Genomic DNA, 18239 nt, shown 5'->3' on the forward strand with positions numbered 1-18239 from the left:
AAAAACCTGGAGTCAGATATTGGGGCAAATGCTAAATGATCAGAGAAGTAAAGGAGCCAGCCACTAAGGTTCTTACTTCTATGAAATCCTCAGACTGAAAACGGGTGAGCTCCTGTCTCCGTCTGCCTTATATTCCTCCTTCCATCCAGCCATATCACTTCTTGTTTCCTCTTCCCTAGTGCTGGGATCAGAGGCATGAGATCCCAAGAACTGGGATTAAAGGTGGATGCCACCAACAGGCCTCTATGGCTAACCAGTAGGTAGCTCTGCACGTTGATCTCCAAGCTCTGATAGAGCACAAACAAAATTTCACCACTCTGGTCCTTCTGGAAGAGCAATACATGGTCTTAGCCACCTCTCCAGCCTAAGGGGATTTTTAACATAGATTGAAGCACAGGACAGGCCCTCGGGGAAAGGATAACACACAGCAAGGGCTACTCAGGGATCCTCAGGAGTTGCTTCTCTCCTTTAGCAACAACAAATACAAAGCGAAGGCAGTAGGAGAAAGGGAACGAATGTGTAGGCTGGATCCAGCGTAGACTTGTACTAGTCTCTCCAAGGGGCACAAGAGACTCAAGAACAGTGAGCCCCCAGGGAGAGGAGTCTGGCCAAGGCACTCTGATAACACTGCTGGGATCTGTGATGAAGACCTCATGTTCTCCAGGCAGAGCTGGGTTTGCTGTCCAAGACTGTTGTGGAAACTACCTGATCACTTACTCAGAACTCAAGTTGTGAGCTCATCTTCATTTTAAAGGAAAGTGGAAAGCATTTGACCAAACATTTATCCTTCCACCAGTTTACCAGAGGGAAATGAAGCGTGCATAAAACCATTAACTATTAGGGTGACATACCAGAGCGCCATCCACAATAGGGACAAACCAGAAACACTCTAGGGAAACAATTAGGAAGCTACGGTCACAAAATAGAATTTTCAGCAGTCATTAAAAATATCAAAGCACTTTATTGACAGGAAAAGAAGTGCAGGTTGTGTTGATTTGTGAATAAAATAGAAAGCAAAATAGCATACAGCATGGATTCCATTTTTGTAAAAATATATAAGTATATGTAGCAACTAAAAGACCTGTCGGCGTAAACACTGAGTTGGCAGTTCACTGGTGCTTATTATTTTCTTTGTGTTTCTCTCATTTAGTGCAGGCTGGCTTTGAACTTGCAATGCAGCTGAGGATGATCTTGAACTTCTGATCTTCTTGCTGCTACCTCTCAAGTGCTGGAATTTACATGTGTTATAGTTTGCTTTTGTAATAAGAGGCCAATCTATTAAAATCCTTCATTTTGATGAAATGAATCTGGTTTTGAATACTCTTTACAAAGTAGAGCTGACTTCTAAGTTGACATAGAAGCTACAGTCTCCCAATGTATAGGAGATGGCAGGAGCCCCCATAGTCACATCCCGCAGGAGAGTCAAGGAGGAGCAGCCTGTGACATTAGCACCTACATCCTCAGCTCTGCTCCAGGGTTTCCAGGCCTAGCCAGCTCAGCTCAGCTCAGGCGTCCGACTCCTGATGAGTCACCAGCCTCATCATCTTCAGAGCCATTTCCCCTTGGTCAGCAGGAACCTAGAACCAAGAAGCATCTAAATTAGTGTTCCTGATGTAACTACTGGGTCAAGGAAAAGGGTGACTGACACCCTCCTTTCTAGGGGAGTTCTAGAAAGATCTGTAATAGCTGCTGTCAAGAAAGGGCCTCCTTGCCAGACCAAAGTTCTTCTGGGCTCCCAATGTTTGGGGATTGAAAAAACTGGCATTTAAGGAAGAGCCTTCTATTCCACTTGGGGATGATCTGTTGATTTTTCCCTCCCCTTTATTTCCATGTCCTCTTCCCCTTCCCTTCTTCCTTCCTCTCTCTCTTTTTAGCAGAGTGGGAAATCAAACCTAGGGCCTCACGCATCGTAGGCAAGTGTTTAACCACTGAGTCACATACCCCTAGCCCTTGGTTTCTTCCTTATGGCAGCTGTGTTTATGGTACTGGGACTCGGTCTATTTAAGAAGGAAGGAAGATGATGCAGAAAAAGGGCTGAGTATGTAGCTCATCTGGTAAAGTCATTGTAAGGCATGTGTTCCATCCCCAGTAACGCATAAAACAGGCTGAGAGGGTACATGCCTGTAAGACCAGCACTTGAGAGGGGAGGCAGGAGGATCATTAATTTAAAACAAGACTTAGAAATACAGAAAGTCAAAAGACAACTTAGGCTAAATTATGAGACCCTGCCTTAAAAAAAAAGAAAAGCAAAAAAAAAAAAAAATCAGTATGTTTAAGAAATGTTGGGGTGGCTGGAGAGACGGCTCATCAATTAGAGCACTGACTGCTCTTCCAGAGAGAGAACCTGGGTTCAATTCCCAGAAACCACAGGTGGCTCACGACTGTCTGTAACTCCAGTACTCGGGGCTCCAACAACCTCACACAGACACACATGCAGGCAAAACACAAATATGCAGAGAATAAAAATTAGTCAATTAAAAATGTTCTTTTAATTTCAAAGATGTGGTGCTATGCATCTGTAACCCCAGAACTCCTATGGTAAGACAAAAGGCAGAAATAGGAGAATCAACCAGAAATCTGTGGGCTGGCATAGCAGGCACATAGAGACCCTGCCTCAACAAGGTGGAAGGAGAGAACCAGCTGAAAGACATTCTCTGATGTCCATATACATGTGTACACACACACACACACACACACACACACACACACATACACACACACACAGAGAGAGAGAGAGAGAGAGAGAGAGAGAGAGAGAGAGAAGGAAGGAGATGTTAAACATTTAAAAACATTCCTTTTCTTTTGTAGGAGGAAGGCCCTTGTCCAGGATGAGGATGGTGAGGATGGGATAGAGAGGGGTGGAGACACATTCTAACTGAAGACCTAAAACCCAATAGAAATGAACCTTGTTCTGCATACATCCTGAAGCTTCTATTGTTTCTTTGATATCAGATTTTTTTTTTTTTTTGAGACAGGGTTTCTCTGTGGCTTTGGAGGCTGTCCTGGAACTAGCTCTTATAGACCAGGCTGGTCTTGAACTCACAGAGATCCGCCTAACTCTGCCTCCCACGTGCTGGGATTAAAGGCGTGCACCACCACGGCCCGGCTGATATCAGATGTTTTAGAATAAATTTTTTTTTAAAAATCTATATATGGAAGTTTTGAAGAAATTTGACTCTTTGGAAAAGGAACTGTTATAAGAGTTGGAAAATGCACCTATATGTATATATTTTTAGCAATAAACACACGCTGAGAATGCACTGAAAAAAATATGTAAGTAAAAAACTTTTCCATACATCATTAAGTAAGGGAAGGTTGAAGGCCTTGGTTTCTCTTCTTCATTGGGAAAGCTTTGCAGTGGTCTCTAGCAGTGGTGCTATGAAAAGGAGTGACCCCTGTAGACTCATGTGTTTGAATGTTTGGTCCAGAGGGATGTGAGTGGCACATTAGGAGGTGTGGCCTTGTTGGAGTAGGTGTGGCTTTGGTGGAGGAAGTGTATCACTGTGGGGGCGGGCTTTGAGGTCTTAGGTCAAGCTCAGTTCATTTCCTCCGTCTGTGGATCAAGTTGTAGAACTCTCAGCTCCTTCTTCAGCATCGTCTGCCTGCACGCTGCCATGTTAATGGACTAAACCTCTGAAACTTCAAGTCAGCCCCAATTAAATGTTTTCCTTTATAAGAGTTGCCGTGGCCATGGCGTCTCTAGACAGCAATAGGAATCCTATCTGAGACTCTGGGCCTGACATCCCCACCCTCTGATCCTTTCTGATTCACCGTCCTGGACTCTCCTAACTGGGGCTTCCTAAAATGACACTTAGCCAACTGAAGGGAATGACTTAGTAACAGTTTCCAAGGACTACTTCAGCTTGAACGCGCTGTTCTGGTCTGTAAGTGACAAACCAAGAAGGCATAAATTCCACGCTAGAGCAGGAGGGTCACACACAGTAGCAGTGTGTCAGTTTAAGGTCTTAGGTGACCCCTGTGAAAAGGACATTTGACCCCCAAAGGGGTCGAGACCCACAGGTTGGGAACTACTGCTGCTCTAGCAGGATGTGGCAGCGATTGATGCCTTCAATCATAGCATTTAGGAGGTGGAGGCATGAGAACCAGGAGGTCAAGATCATTCTTAATACATGTACATTTTAGACTAACCTAAGCTAAACCTGACTTTGTCTCAAAAAAAAAAAAAAAATCTATTCCAGTTGTTGACTTGGGTTTAGTGAAAAATTGTCATATGGTGCTGGGGAGATACCCTATCATTAAAAGCTTTCCCTAAGCCAGGCAGTGGTGGCGAACGCCTTTAATTTTAGCACTTAGGAGGCAGAGGCAGGTGGATTTCTGAGTTCGAGGTCAGCCTGGTCTACAGAGTGAGTTCCAGGACAGCCAGGGCTATACAGAGAAACCCTGTCTTAAATTTAAAAATACTGGGTAAGATGGCATGCACTTTAATTCCTAGCACTGGGGAGGCAAACACTGGAACATCCCTGAGGCATGCTGGCCAGTTAGCCTTGCCTAGCTGGTAAATCTAGGACCAATGACAGACTGTCTCAAAGGAGATAGACAGCATTCCTGAGAATAATGTTACAGGCTATCCTCTGGCCTCTACAAACAGGTAACTTACATATATACATACGACCCCCTCCTGAACACGTGCACCTATACAGACACATGTACACACACACACACACACACACACACACACACACACACACACACACACACACACGCCCCAAAAACTCTTTTCTGGCTGGATGCAGTGGCTCACACCTTTAATTCTAGGACCCAGACATCAGAAGCAGACAGATTTCCAGCCTAATCTACATAGTGGGTTTCAGGCCAGCCAGGGTCACACAGTGAGACACTTTCTCAAAAAGCCACATGAGGGCTGGAGAGATGGCTCAGAGGTTAAGAGCAATGGCTGCTCTTCCAGAGGTCCTGAGTTCAATTCCCAGCAACCACATGGTGGCTCACAACCACCTCTAATGAGACACGGTGCCATCTTCTGGCATGTAGGCAGAACTGCATACATAATAAATAAATCTTAAAAAAAAAGCCACATAAATGTAGGACATAATTTCCATTGATTTTTTTTTGGGGGGGGCTTTTGAGACAGGGTTTCTCTGTATTGCTTTGGAGGCTGTCCTGGCACTGGCTCTGTAGACCAGGCTGGCCTCCAACTCACAGAGATCCGCCTGCCTTTGCCTCCCGAGTTCTGGGACTAAATGTGTGTACCACCAAATGTCCAGCAATTTCCAATAATTTTTAAAATTATCCTAATTCTGTCTACTACTTTCTTTTACTTATTTCTAGGAAATAGCATTCTTGGTAGTGACCACTATAAAATCAAATTATTGGGTTGGCAACGTGGCTCAGCAGGGAAAGGGCAGTTGCTGCTAAGTCAGACAACAGCCTTGAGTTTGATCCTCCAGACCCATGAGCCTGAAGGAGAGAAGGGATGGCTCTGAGTTGTTTTTTCACCTCTACATGTCTGTCACCCCCAATCCTCTGCAAAGAATAATGTAATTGAAAATATTTTAAAGTCAAAATAGCAGGACTAGAGAAGCAGCGCAGTGGTGAAGTGTGCACTTGCAGTTCTTCCAAAGAACCCTGGCTCAGTTCCCAGGATCTGTGTTGGGTGGATCACCTGTAACTCCAGCTTGACACCCTCTTTTGGTATCCATGGGCACTCATAGACATGTGGCATCTACTCACATGGACACATACGTTTGAAAATAAAATAAGGGGCTAGAGAGTTGGTTCAATGGTTAAAAGCACTTGGCTGCTCTTCCAGAGGACCCAGGTTCGTTCCCAGAACCCACACAGCAGTTCAGGGGATCTGACACCCTCACACAGACATACATGTAGGCAAAACACAAATGCACATAAAATAAAAATAAATAAATCATTTAAAAGAAAGAAAAATAAAATAAAATAAGCAGAGCGTTGGTGGCACACGCCTTTAATCCCAGCACTCGGGAGGCAGAGGCAGGCATTGAAAGGTTCAGGCATTATGCTGGCCTGCCCCTGTTACCTGGTGGAATCCACTCAGGCAATACCCTGGTCAGCCCAAGGTTCCATGGGAAAGAAGTCTGCACGCAGGTGCAGAGGACCCCTTTAAAAGATAGGCCCCTGCCCCTTTACTCTCTCTCTCTCCCCCTGTCTCTCTGTTATTCTTTTGTTTAAAAAAAAGAAAAGAGAAATTGCTGAGACAGACATATTGACTATAAGTTTATTATAAGGCCCGGTAGAATGGGGAGACTAAGAAGAGGAACAGGGTAAATGGCTGACCGCCATGGCCGGTCGCCATAGAGAGAGAGAGAGGGGAACAGAGAGCACATACAGAGAGAGAGAGAGACAGGGGGAGAGAGAGAGAGAGAGAGACAGACAGAGAGAGTAAAGGGGCAGAGAAAGAGTGAGAAAGGTGCAGGGGCCTATCTTTTAAAGGGGTCCTCTGCACCTGCGTGCAGACTTCTTTCCCATGGAACCTTGGGCTGACCAGGGTATTGCCTGAGTGGATTCCACCAGGTAACAGGGGCAGGCCAGCATAATGCCTGAACCTTTCACTCTCTCTCTCTGTGTGTGTGTTCTCTCGTCTCTCTGTTTCCCCCGCTCTCTCTCTCTATGGCAACCAGCCATGGCGGTCAGCCATTTACCCCTGTTCCTCTTCTTAGTCTCCCCATTTTACCGGGCCTTATAATAAACTTATAGTCAATATGTCTGTCTCAGCAATTTCTCTTTTCTTCTTTTTAAACAAAACAATAACAGGCATATCTCTGTGAGTTCGAGGCCAGCCTGGTCTCCAGAGTGAGTGCCAGGATAGGCTCCAAAGCTACACAGAGAAACCCTGTCTTGAAAAAAAACAAAACAAAAAAACAAAAAAACAAAAAAAAAAAAAAAGAAAGAAAGAAAAATAAAATAAACCTTATGAAATTATAGAAGAGGTAAACTCTGAAAAATACTGAAGATCCTCTTTGTCTGGAGTACCAAATATTTAGTCAAGATGTATTTCTTTATATAAAAATAAACAGGCCTATGCATCTCACTTCTATGAAAACTTACTCTAGTCTCTAATAAACAGTAAAATTAAATGTATACCAAAGAATTGGCTTGTGTGTGTGTGTGATTTTTCGAGACAGGGTTTCTCTGTATTGCTTTAGAGCCTATCCTGGAACTAGCCCTTGTAGACCAGGCTGGCTTTGAACTCACAGAGATCCGCCTGTCTCTGCCTCCCACGTGCTGGAATTAAAGGCGTGCGCCAACAACACCCGGCCCAAAGAACTGTCTTTAAGGAAATTTATGACTCACTATTAGTAAATGTTTGATCTATAATCCTATCATATTGGCCGAGTGGTGGTGGCTCACGCCTTTAATCCCAGCACGTGGGAGGCAGAAGCAGGCGGATCTCTGTGAGTTCGAAGCCAGCCTGGTCTACAAGGGCTAGTTCCAGGACAGCCTCCAAAGCCACAGAGAAACCCTGTCTCAAAAAACCAAAATAATAATAATAATAATAATAATAATAATAATAATAATAATCCTATCATATTTCTGTAAACCTAGGCCCTGCTGAGACCCGTAGCTCCATGAGGTCAGGATCTAGAACCATTCTCACCCAGCCTGTGCTTCAGCTACCTGCACAGTAGTATTCATGGTTAGTACTTAGGAGACATTCGTGTTTGATTAATGAGGTTTTGGGGGCCCTTCTGCCTTTTTCTATTCCCAATCCCTTCATCAATATGTGTGTCTATTGTAGGACTGGGGGGCACTTGGGATTAAGCTCAAAGAAAGCTACGTAATCAGCACATAACCCAAAAAGGAAATAGTCCATTCCTTCCATGGGTATAGAAGTGCCCACCATCTTGAGTCCGTCTTTATACCCAAAGCCTCTTCCCAACATGTCCCTGGGCCACCACTGCTTGGAGACACTCCCCACCTGTCTGTCTCCTGAGTGCTGGGGTTATAGGAGGGTGTCACTGTGCTCAGCTCAGCTTTAAGCTTCACATAGTCACAGGAAGGCTTTTCTCCCTTCTCCCCCCAAGGCAAACTGTTAAGAGCAATGCATCCTAGGCATCCATTCAAAACAAAGAATGGAGAAGGAGAGTCCAGGATACCTCTCCCAAGGAGATTAACCTTTAGATTGAGTTTATGTTCAGCATCAAAGAAACACTAACAGTGGCTGAGGAGCCCTTAGATGAAGTGCACAACACCAGAGTGCTTGAGATTTGTTCCTCTAGATTTTGAAATACTTGCATATACACAACAAGAATCTTGAGGCTGGGACCCGAGATGACTTCACTCAACCCTACGGGATGAAGGTAATTTCGTGCAATGTTTTTAGCACATTGTGTCTGGACTATGTCAGATGACTTGAGATCGGGCAATGATCTTTCTTTCTCCTTGCAAAGTCATGTTAATGTTAAAAAAGTTTCCAAGTTTAGATTTTTGGATCAGCAATGTTCAACCTTAGTAAAATTTAATTAAAAAAAAAAAACCAAACCCTCAAAACACAGATTAGGGAGCTGGTAAAGTTGCCTGGAAAGCTTGAGGGCCTGAGTTCAGATCCTGTGAAAAGCCAGTCATGGCAGTCCACACTTGTAATCTCAGCACTGGGGAGGCAGAGATAGGCAGACCCCAAGCTCACTGGCCGGCCAGCCTAGCTCAATTGGTAGCTCCAAATTCAATGAGACCCTGTCTCAAAACATAAGGTTGAGCCAGGTGTGGTGACATGTGCCTTTAATTCCAGGAGGGGCAGGAGAATCTTTGTGAGTTGAAGGTCAGTCTGGTCTACGGTCTACATAGTGAATCCCAGGCTAGCCAAGGCTACATGGTGAAATCCTGCCTACAAGCAAGTTGATTGAAGAAGAAAACACCCAGTATAATAGACAGACAGATGGACAGACACACGCACACGCTCGCGCGCACACTCACACACAAGTTCGTGTGCTGGAGCTTGCACATGGTTGAGGGGAGTGTGTGGGTAGGCACCAAATATTCCCAAGCCTGCAGTTTTCTTTGAAGTCCAATCCAGGCAGTGGACATATGCATGAAACATTGTGGCTTCCCATCAGCATTATCCTTAAGTCTAGAACAAAAGGGAGATCACTCACCATGTGACCCGCCCTTAGGATCCAGTAGAAGGCTAGGTTTTCGTAGGACTTGACAAAAGCAGATGTTTCCGAAGACTTAGGATTGCTGTACAGGGCCTTCCATTTCAGCTGGTTGAATTTGGACAGATATGGCCACTTCAGCTTCCGCAGCCAGGCCTCCTGACCTAGTGAGAGGGGCCAAGGAATGGGATCAGTACTGAAAGCTTGGTGGAGTCAGGGATAGAGGAAAAAAAAATCTAGGTCCTATAACTTAGTGCTGCCCAATTGTAATGTGTGTTAAACTCACTGGGATATTGTTATAAGCAGTTCTTGGTGGGGCTTGCGAATACCTTTTCTAGAAGTTCCCATTGATACTTGGACTGAGAAATCCAACAGCTATGAAGCTGTCTTTTTTTTTTTTTTAACTTTTAAATGTTTCACAGGTTTTTTGTGTTTTTTTTTTTGTTTTGTTTTAAGAGAATGTCTTGCTAATTTCAAGAGCTCTAGGCTAGCCTTGAACTCACACTATTGCTCATCTAGATTTTAAGATTTTAATCATCCTGCCAGGTGGTGGTGGCACATGCCTTTAATCCCAGGACTTGGGAGGCAGAAGCAAGTGGATCTCTGTGAGTTTGAGGCCAGCCTGGTCTATAGAGCGAATTCCAAGACTGGTTTCATAGCTACTGAGAAATCCTGTCTTTAAAAAAAAAAAAAAAGAAAAGAAAAAAATTAATCATCCTGTGTCAGCTTCAGTAGTTATAATCACTGAAGGGACACTAGCCCACTAGAGCATGAAGCTCTGGCAGGTCTTGCCCTTCTCCCCAGTTCCCTCTGCCTTGCTAAAAACTTAGATTACATTCCTACAGCTAGCCCCCAAGGTCTATTCCCTATTTGTCCACTTCCTCCTCCTGAGGCTGACTACCAAAGTTTAGTAATCAAAGCATTGAAATCTAGTAATCAAAAGTCCCCTTTGGTTCACCTAATTAAAAGGAACATGCCCAATTAAAATTAAGCACTGCATCCTAACATGGGGTTCCCCCTTTACCTTTATAAGCCCCATTTGCCTATGTGACACATCTGTCTCCTCTTTATCCAGAGGCATGCTTTTGTCCCCTGGGACGAATACCCCTGCCTCCTTTCCCTGGTTCCTTCTCCCTCATCATCTGTCTCCTGTGTTTGTCACTTATTCCCTGTCCTCTGTCCCTCTGGGGCAAAGAAATCTCCTTTGTGTGGAGACCTTGGTCTTGGGGGCCCTGAGTCCATACTTTTCCTTCCAATCACAGGCCTGGGTCACTAGGCACAGCTTTACCTGTGGGTTCTAAGATCTGGTCTCTAAGCATCCACAGACCGGACTCTATTGCGATCAGAGAAAGCATGTGGCTTTCAGACAAGGCAAAGGGATCCTGCCTGAGATCCTACAGAGACCAGTTCTCCTGGGGCCTTGGAAATAGAGTTGTTAGTGTTTAACATCTTCTATAACACACCACAAAAATTAAGCTTTCCCTCAATTAAGCAGTATATTCAAGAGCCAAGAACTTTGGCAGGAGGGGGCAGGTATTATTCTTTTCTTTAATCATACCCAGGCATCCCAGAATTGGAAAGACCCAGAATTCTCTCATGTCATAGCTCAAGAGTCAAAGTCAGGGGTTGATGGACATAGCAGGAAATGGTATTCCTCCTGGCATTAATGCCACCAACCCCAAAGCTAATGTATCCAAGGCCATTTCCTTCTAGCTTGACCCATGATTGCTTCCATGTGTCCCTCAGAATTGGTTCCTACCCATGGTGTCCACAATGAGATCCAGCTGCCCATTATACACAATCACATTGATCCCGGCTTCCAGCAACTCATCCACAATGTGGATGACAGGCTTCATGAAGTCACCCTCCATGCTTATGAAGACGTAAGATGACTGGCCTACAAAAAGAGGAGAGAGAGGTAGCAGGTTAGAATGGGCCAGATTAAAAAGTATCTTTCAACCCAAGCATCCTAAGCTATGATACCTAATAGTCCCTATAGGTAGCAAAGGGTGAATGACAGGTGCTCCACAGAAGGACCAACTGGCCAGCAACAGCTGGGTAGAAAGGAGACAGAAACAGTGCATATGGTCCCTTTGCTCAGGAGCCTGCCATATGCAACAAGGAACTAAAATCGGCAGAAGGAAACAGAGAGGCAGGGGCCCAGACAACCTTTTAGCTGGTCCACTTGGGACTATATTGTACTTTGGACCAAAGTTAGTTTGCTGCTAAGTAGTCTCAGGGCTGTATTACAAGTAATGAACCTGAACAAGGGCCTATCTTACCACAAACCAAAACAGATCTAAGTTACTTCAAAGCAGGCCTCCAGGAAAGGCAAATGGCTAAGAAGCGTCAGTCAGACAACAGACAGCAGATTCCTGATGCCCGACCACCTGCCTCGCCACCATAGCTGATGACAACATAGCATCCATTGCCATTTATCTGACAGGTATGGGCTAGGTAAATGTTACAGAAGCAGCTGGGCGTTGGTGGCGCACGCCTTTAATCCCAGCACTTGGGAGGCAGATAGGCAGGCGGATCTCTGTGAGTTTGAGGCCAGCTTGGTCTCCAGAGAGAGTGCCAGGATAGGCTCCAAAGCTACACAGAGAAACCCTGCCTCAAAAAAACAAAAAAACAAACAACAACAACAAAAAAATGTTACAGAAGCAAATTTCTGCTTCTTCATTACTCCGTTGGAAGATAAGGAGCCTGAACAAAGTTCAAGTCAATGAAGCTCGGAGAGGCTGAGGAACACAGCCAGATTGAAACAACCAGCCACCAGCGAGCTAAGACTTGAATCTGGGCCTGAAAGACCGACCAACTGCAACTCAGGGCCAAGGACGGCTTGTCCTTTTTATTTATTTGGATTTTTAAAAAGGTTTCTTTTCTATTTACGTGTATGTGCATGTGTCTGTGTTAGGTATACCATACACATGCTTTCTCCGTGGAGGCCAGAAGAGGGTATTGGGTCCCCTGAAACTGGAGTTACAGTTTGTAAGCTACCCAGTGCCAAACTCATGTCCTCTGCAAGAGCAGCCAGAGCATTAACCAATGAGTCATCTCCCTAGTCCTTATTTGATTTTTTTTTTTTGAGACAAGGTCTCACTCTAGCTCAGGCTGGCCTAGAACTAACTCATTGTGATACTCCTACCTCAGCATCCTAAGTGCTGGGTTCACACACGTGAGACACTGTACCTGGGTATTTTAAAGACTGGATCTTACTAGGCAGCCCATGCAGGCCTTGAACTCTCAATGCTCCTGCCTCAGCCTGCTGAGTACTGGGACTGCAAATGTCTACCACCATACCGAGCCCCCTGCAGTGTTTAACACCACAGTCTGGCTTTATATTTGATGCACAGACATGAAGATATTAAGTTAGGAATGAGCTCCAGTGATACACATTGTGATAGGGTGACCCATGAACCCTAACAAAATCAGGACCAGGGTCAAAACATAGTTCTCATCAGGCAGTGGTGGTGCATGCCTTTAATCCCAGCACTCAGGAGACAGAGGCAAGTGGATCTCTTTGAGTTTGAGGCCAGCTTGATTTACAAAGTGAGTTCCAGGACAGCCAGGGCTGTTACATAGAGAAACCCTGTCTGGAAAAATCAAAAGCCAAAAACAGAAAAAACAAAACCAAAAACCCCCCAATCCGTAGCTCTCCGCAGCTATGGTGGGGGTGACCTGAGAAAGGAGACCCCCTGTAGTCTTGGGGTACCTTGGATGCAAACCAAACAAATGCCATTTTGCTTGTCTGATGGGACTAAATAGGAACTTACCCAAGATTTTTATCTGGCCTTGATGTCTAAAGACTCCAGTGTTTCCACACTGTGACCTCCAGACCAGAACACAGACAAGGCAAATCCTGTCTAGCATCAGCCAGCATGGGAACTAGACAAACCCGCCCTTGCACATGGACCGTCTGAGGCCCTTCAAAGAACTTTTGGCTAGAAATCTCATGTGACCAGCTGTGGAATTTCTTTATAAAAATGTAGCATTTTTAGCCAGGCAGTGGTGGTGCATGCCTTTGATCCCAGCACTTGGGGAGGCAGAGGCAGGTGGGTCTCTATGAGTTCCAGGACAGGCTCCAAAGCTACAGAGAAACCCTGCCTTGAAAAACCAAAAACCGAAACAAAACAAAACAAAAAAAGAATAGCATTTTTATTATAATTTTAAAAATCCTATTTATTTACTGATGGGTGTAGGGCGGGGATGGAGACATATACACCATGGGGCACATGCAGAGGCCAGAGGATAACTTCTGGGAGTCAGTTCTCTCCTTCCAGCACGTGAGTCCCAGAGACTGAAATTAGGTCAACAGGTTTGATGGCAAGTGCCTTTAACCACTGAGCCATCTCTCCAGCCCTTTATTTATTTAGAGAGAGTGTTTTGCTAAATTGCCCAGTTTGAAGTTGTGGTCCTATGTCAGCCTCCTAAGAACTGGGAATTTCAGGCGTGTATTACCATACCCCACTCCCATTTTTTCACTGTGTTACAGAGGTGAAGGCTGTAATAGTCCCTATGAGCCCATCCTAGGCCTCAACAGTAATCAGCTCATAACCAACCACATACCACTTCCCACCCATTCTCTGCCAGCTCCTTATTGCAATTCATTGTTGTCATGTCGCTGACTGACTCTACATCTGCTGCAGACAGTAAAATTATTTTACTTACAACAGACTGCCATCACCAAGGAAACCCAGTCTACAAATCAAGGGCACCTGATTAGGCCATTTAAGTACCTCCCCAGGAGCAATCCTCAGGGATGATTTTGAGCTTCTTTCTGATGGGGCCATTCATGAGTTGACTTAAGGTGTCTCTTTGTAGATTTCTCACGTGACGCTGACAAAGACGAACTAAAAGCAAACTGGTATACAGTGAGTCAAAGGCCTGGGATCAGGAGCCCAGGGACATCTTTCCCAAGCTACTGGGGAAATCAGCACAGCAGTGGGGAGGCTTTTTCCTGGTAAAGGAAAAAGTGTCACTTTGATCTATGTGGAGGGGAGAAAGGAGGCCAGAGCAGGTTGAAATCAGATAGGTTAGTATTGATAACCTCAGTCTATGCATTTTAGGGCCACTGGAATTGCCCTGAACAGACAAAGGAAGTCAGCTGAGAAGAGGAATCAAGAGTGGCCAGCTTACTGGGGGAGGGTTACAGGCACTCTGCAATCAAAGCCAAGCTGGACCAGCTGAGAGACCACTGAAGTCAGCCCTGCAGGGGCCTGAAACTGCACTTCAATGAGCAGAAACTGCTTCCCCTGTGGTGCAGATCACCGGCAGAGCATGCGCTAGGTCCTGGGTACCATTCCTAACTCTTCCTCATCAAAAGGCTTTGGTTCCCATTGCTTGAAGCCTTTTGACTAAGATCAAGTTGCTTCCCAAATACATTATGCTAAGAAACAAAAAAAAAAAAAAAAAAAAAAAAGCAGATTCAAAAGCTACTGTATGATTCCATTTATATCGAATGTTGAGAAAAGCCAAAACCCAGAGAGAAAGAAAGTGGCTTAGTGATTGCCTGCGGCTGGGAGTGGGAAGAAGTGCCTGCAAACAGATGTGTGGGATCTTTTTGGGGGTGATGGGAATATTCTAAAACTAGACTGAGGTGATGACTTGCAACTCTGTGAATATATTTAAAACCACTGAGAGCTACTTCTCTGTTATGTAAATTGCATGTTAGTAACAGGACAGGTCTTTCTGCACAGAGGCTGGGAAGGGGCTAACAGCGGCAAGGTACGCTCACCTAAGGGGCTCCGGAGGAACTCAAGGCTGGATTCCATAGAGGTCTCGGGAGTGCTTTTAGTTAAGATGTTATAGAAGTTTACCCCATCTGTGTTCTGAAATAAAGAGCACATTCGGATAGTTTCTTTCTCTGTCCACTGTCAAAGTTGCAAAACAGAAAAGTGCTTGGCTTTCCAAGGATGCCTTAAGCTTATAAATGTACTGGATTAGTAAGAAAGCCTCTCTGAAGGTGTAGATGGCAGCTGTGCCTGCCCTGTGCCTGTAGCACACAGCCCATGGAGCCCGGACACTGCTGGAACACAAGGGCCTGTGTGTCAGTGTACAGGGGACCAATGGCAGAGTGTCCTCTTGGCCACCATATTCTTTCCTTTGATCTCACTCACGGCAGATTACTATTTGGCAAGGATCCAAATAGGAAAATATATTGTCTTTAAAAAATATACATCCCCCAGGGTTGGAGAGATAGCTCAGAGGTTAAGAGCACCAGCTGCTCTTCCAGAGGTCCTGAGTTCAATTCCCAGCAACCACATAGTGGCTCACAACCATCTGTAATGAGATCTGGTGCCCTCTTCTGGTACAGGCATACATGATACACTGTATCCATAATAAATAAATAAATCTTAAAAAAAAAAAAAAAAAAAAAAGAACCTACCACCATCACCACCAAAATACCACACTCCCCTGAGCTGAGCTCAGCAGTCTCTTTTCTCTGGTGACTTGAGATGTTATCTCATGTTGTATAGGTTGGCTTCAAACTTGCTATGTAGCTAGGGATGACCTGGAATCTCCAACCCTCCCTTCTACCCCACACATGCTGGGTTACAGATGTTTGCGCTACCAACTGCGGTGGTTTGAAAGAGAATGGCCCCCAAAAGGAGTGACACTATTAAGAGGTATGACCTGCGTGATACCATTTCCCGCCATGATGATAAGGGACCGAAACTGTTAAGTCACCCCACTAGATGTTTTCCTTTATATGAGTAACTGTGGTCACGGTGTCTCTTCACAGCAATAGAAACCCTAAGACACATACTAAGCCAATGGACCATACTTTTTCTTTGTTTGTTGGGTTTTTGTTGTTTTGTTTTTGAGCCAGGGTCTCAAGTAGCCTAAGCTGACCTTAAACTTACTATGTAGCTAAAGTGACCCTGAAATCTGATCCTCCTGACTCTGCCTCCCAAGTGCTGGGATATTATGGGATAAAATGCAACCATTCTACTTGGCCACCACACAGTCTTTCTTTCTTTTTTTTTTTTTAACTTAAAAAAAAATTATTTTTTGTTCTTTCCAGACAGGGTTTCTTCTGTGTAGCCCTGGCTGTCCTGGAACTCAATCTGTAGGCCAGACCGGCCTCAAACTCAGAGATCTGCCTGCTTCCTAAATTCTGGGATTAAAGCTGTGCACCACCATTGCCCGCCTGAGATAATCTTTCTTATAGAATCCAAACATTCAGTCAGGGACAAGGAGGTCTTTCAAGCCTAGGAGGCTTTCTGATCCTATAAAGGGCCACTGTGCCATTGCTAAGACATCTAGAGTATCACTCAGCATACAAGCAGTTCTAAATTAGTGGGAGGTCCAGGATAGGACAGATCCTGACAACACCAACCATGGGTCCCATCCCCCCAGGCAAAAAGCCGTGTCATGCTGGGCTCTTTACCTTTTCAATGATGGTTTCTGCTTTCCCCCACAGCTGAGTGGCCTCCTTGTAGAAGCCCTTGTTTATAGCATCAAGGACTTGCTCTGCAATGTTGGACACCTCAGCCAAGCCTTTGTCGTCAAGGAGAGACTGGAAGATAAATAGAGAACAAGAAGCCCACTTGATCAGGGAGTGTGAATCTGGTACTGCTGCAGCTGGTGATGAGCAAGAGAGAGAATGAAAATGGGAGCTTACCTACAGAGGACATAGTCAAAAGTGTCAGAGAGGTGCTGGGGATTGAACCCAGGACCCTGTGCATTCTAGGCTAGAGTTCTACCACCGAGTTACATCCCCAGCCCCAAGTCACATACTTATTGATGGAAGACACAGACTAGACTGTTAAATGAGTCAAGATAGTAGGCCCGTGAGGATTTAGGCTTACTGTGGATCTTCCAGTGGTCAGGGAGGGGTATCTGAAGAACAAGAATATTCAAGACTGTGTTGGGCTGGAATGGAGATAGTGGACTTCTGTGAGTTTTAGACCATCCTTGTCTACATGGGTTTGGGGGCTAGGGATTCAGCTCAATTGGTCAACTAGGCAAGAAGCTATAGGACACATGAGACCCTGCCTCAGGAATAATAACTAATACACACTCTCTCTGGAGACCAAAGGAGGTCAGAGCCCAAAGAAGTCAGTGGTGCTGTTTCCCAGGGAGAGCGCAGAGCGGAGGACCCACCTACTTACCATGCTGTACAGGTAAGGTCCCCAGGACAGCACTGAATCTGAAGAAAACCAAGTAAGTACAGGTTAGCTATGTCTTTCTAAAAGACCACCCCACTGGCTTCCCTTCAAAGTGCCAAGAGACAGGAGCAAGAAACCAGGAGTTCAAGGCCAGCATCAGCAATAAAGCAAGTTTGAGCCAGGTTAGACTATGAGAGAGCCTGTCCTGACCAACCAATTGAACAGAAAACAAAAACAATGTTAGAACAGTGGTTCCCAATTTAGGAGCCATTTAATCCCCAGAGGAATATCTGAGGACATTTCTGGATGTCACACTGAGTGATCCTATTGTCTGTCATCTCATGACCAGAGGATGAGGATGCTACAGACAAACGTCCAAAAATGAGGTTTGGAGAGATGGCTCAGCAGGTAAGAGTGTTTGCTGCACAAGCATGAAGACCTGAGTTCAAATCCCAGAACCCACATACAAAGCCAGGCTTGGTTGCTCGTGCCTATTGTCCCAGCACTGTGTGGGGCAGAGACAGGAAGATTGCTGAGGCTTACTGGCTACCAGTCTAGTTCCAGGTTTAGGGAGTTGCCCTATCTCCATAAATAAGGTGGAGAGATAGCTCAGCAGTTAAGAGCACTTGCTGCTCTTTCAGACAAGTTTGATTTGATCAGGTGGTTCACAACCACCTGTAACTCAAGACCCAGAGGATCTGATGCCCTCTTCTGGCCTCTGAGGGCACTACATGCACATAGTACATAAACATACATGTAGGCAAACACCCACACAGGACATAAAAATAAGTAAAATATCAAAAGAAATTATTTAAAGATATAAGGTAGAGAGTGATAGATATTTGATGTCCTCCTCTGGCTTATGCATGCATTCATGCATGGGCACATGCATTTGCACACATGTATTAATATACATGCAAACATCTCACACATACCCCCTTACAACAACAACAACAAATGTCCTTAATACACAGAACCATTCCCCACAACAACACTACACTATTCCAAATGGCAGTGGTGCGGA

General features: G+C 45.0%; 1 protein-coding gene across 1 annotated transcript in view; it reads right to left on the minus strand.

Annotated features, from left to right (window-relative positions):
* Nucleotides 1–941: 941 nt before the first annotated feature.
* Scpep1 (serine carboxypeptidase 1) overlaps nt 942–18239 on the minus strand; it is a 32459-nt gene continuing 15161 nt past the window's right edge. The window contains exons 7-13 of the mRNA XM_027426286.2: nt 17219–17256; nt 16495–16623; nt 14839–14932; nt 13841–13954; nt 10861–10998; nt 9102–9265; nt 942–1577 (exon numbers count right to left, since the gene is read on the minus strand). Coding sequence (XP_027282087.1) covers nt 1506–1577; nt 9102–9265; nt 10861–10998; nt 13841–13954; nt 14839–14932; nt 16495–16623; nt 17219–17256 — 749 coding nt within the window. The 3' untranslated portion in view covers nt 942–1505. The remainder of the gene's footprint in view (nt 1578–9101; nt 9266–10860; nt 10999–13840; nt 13955–14838; nt 14933–16494; nt 16624–17218; nt 17257–18239) is intronic.

The sequence above is a fragment of the Cricetulus griseus genome, chromosome 7 (genome assembly GCF_003668045.3).
Source record: "Cricetulus griseus strain 17A/GY chromosome 7, alternate assembly CriGri-PICRH-1.0, whole genome shotgun sequence".
NCBI lineage: Eukaryota > Metazoa > Chordata > Mammalia > Rodentia > Cricetidae > Cricetulus > Cricetulus griseus.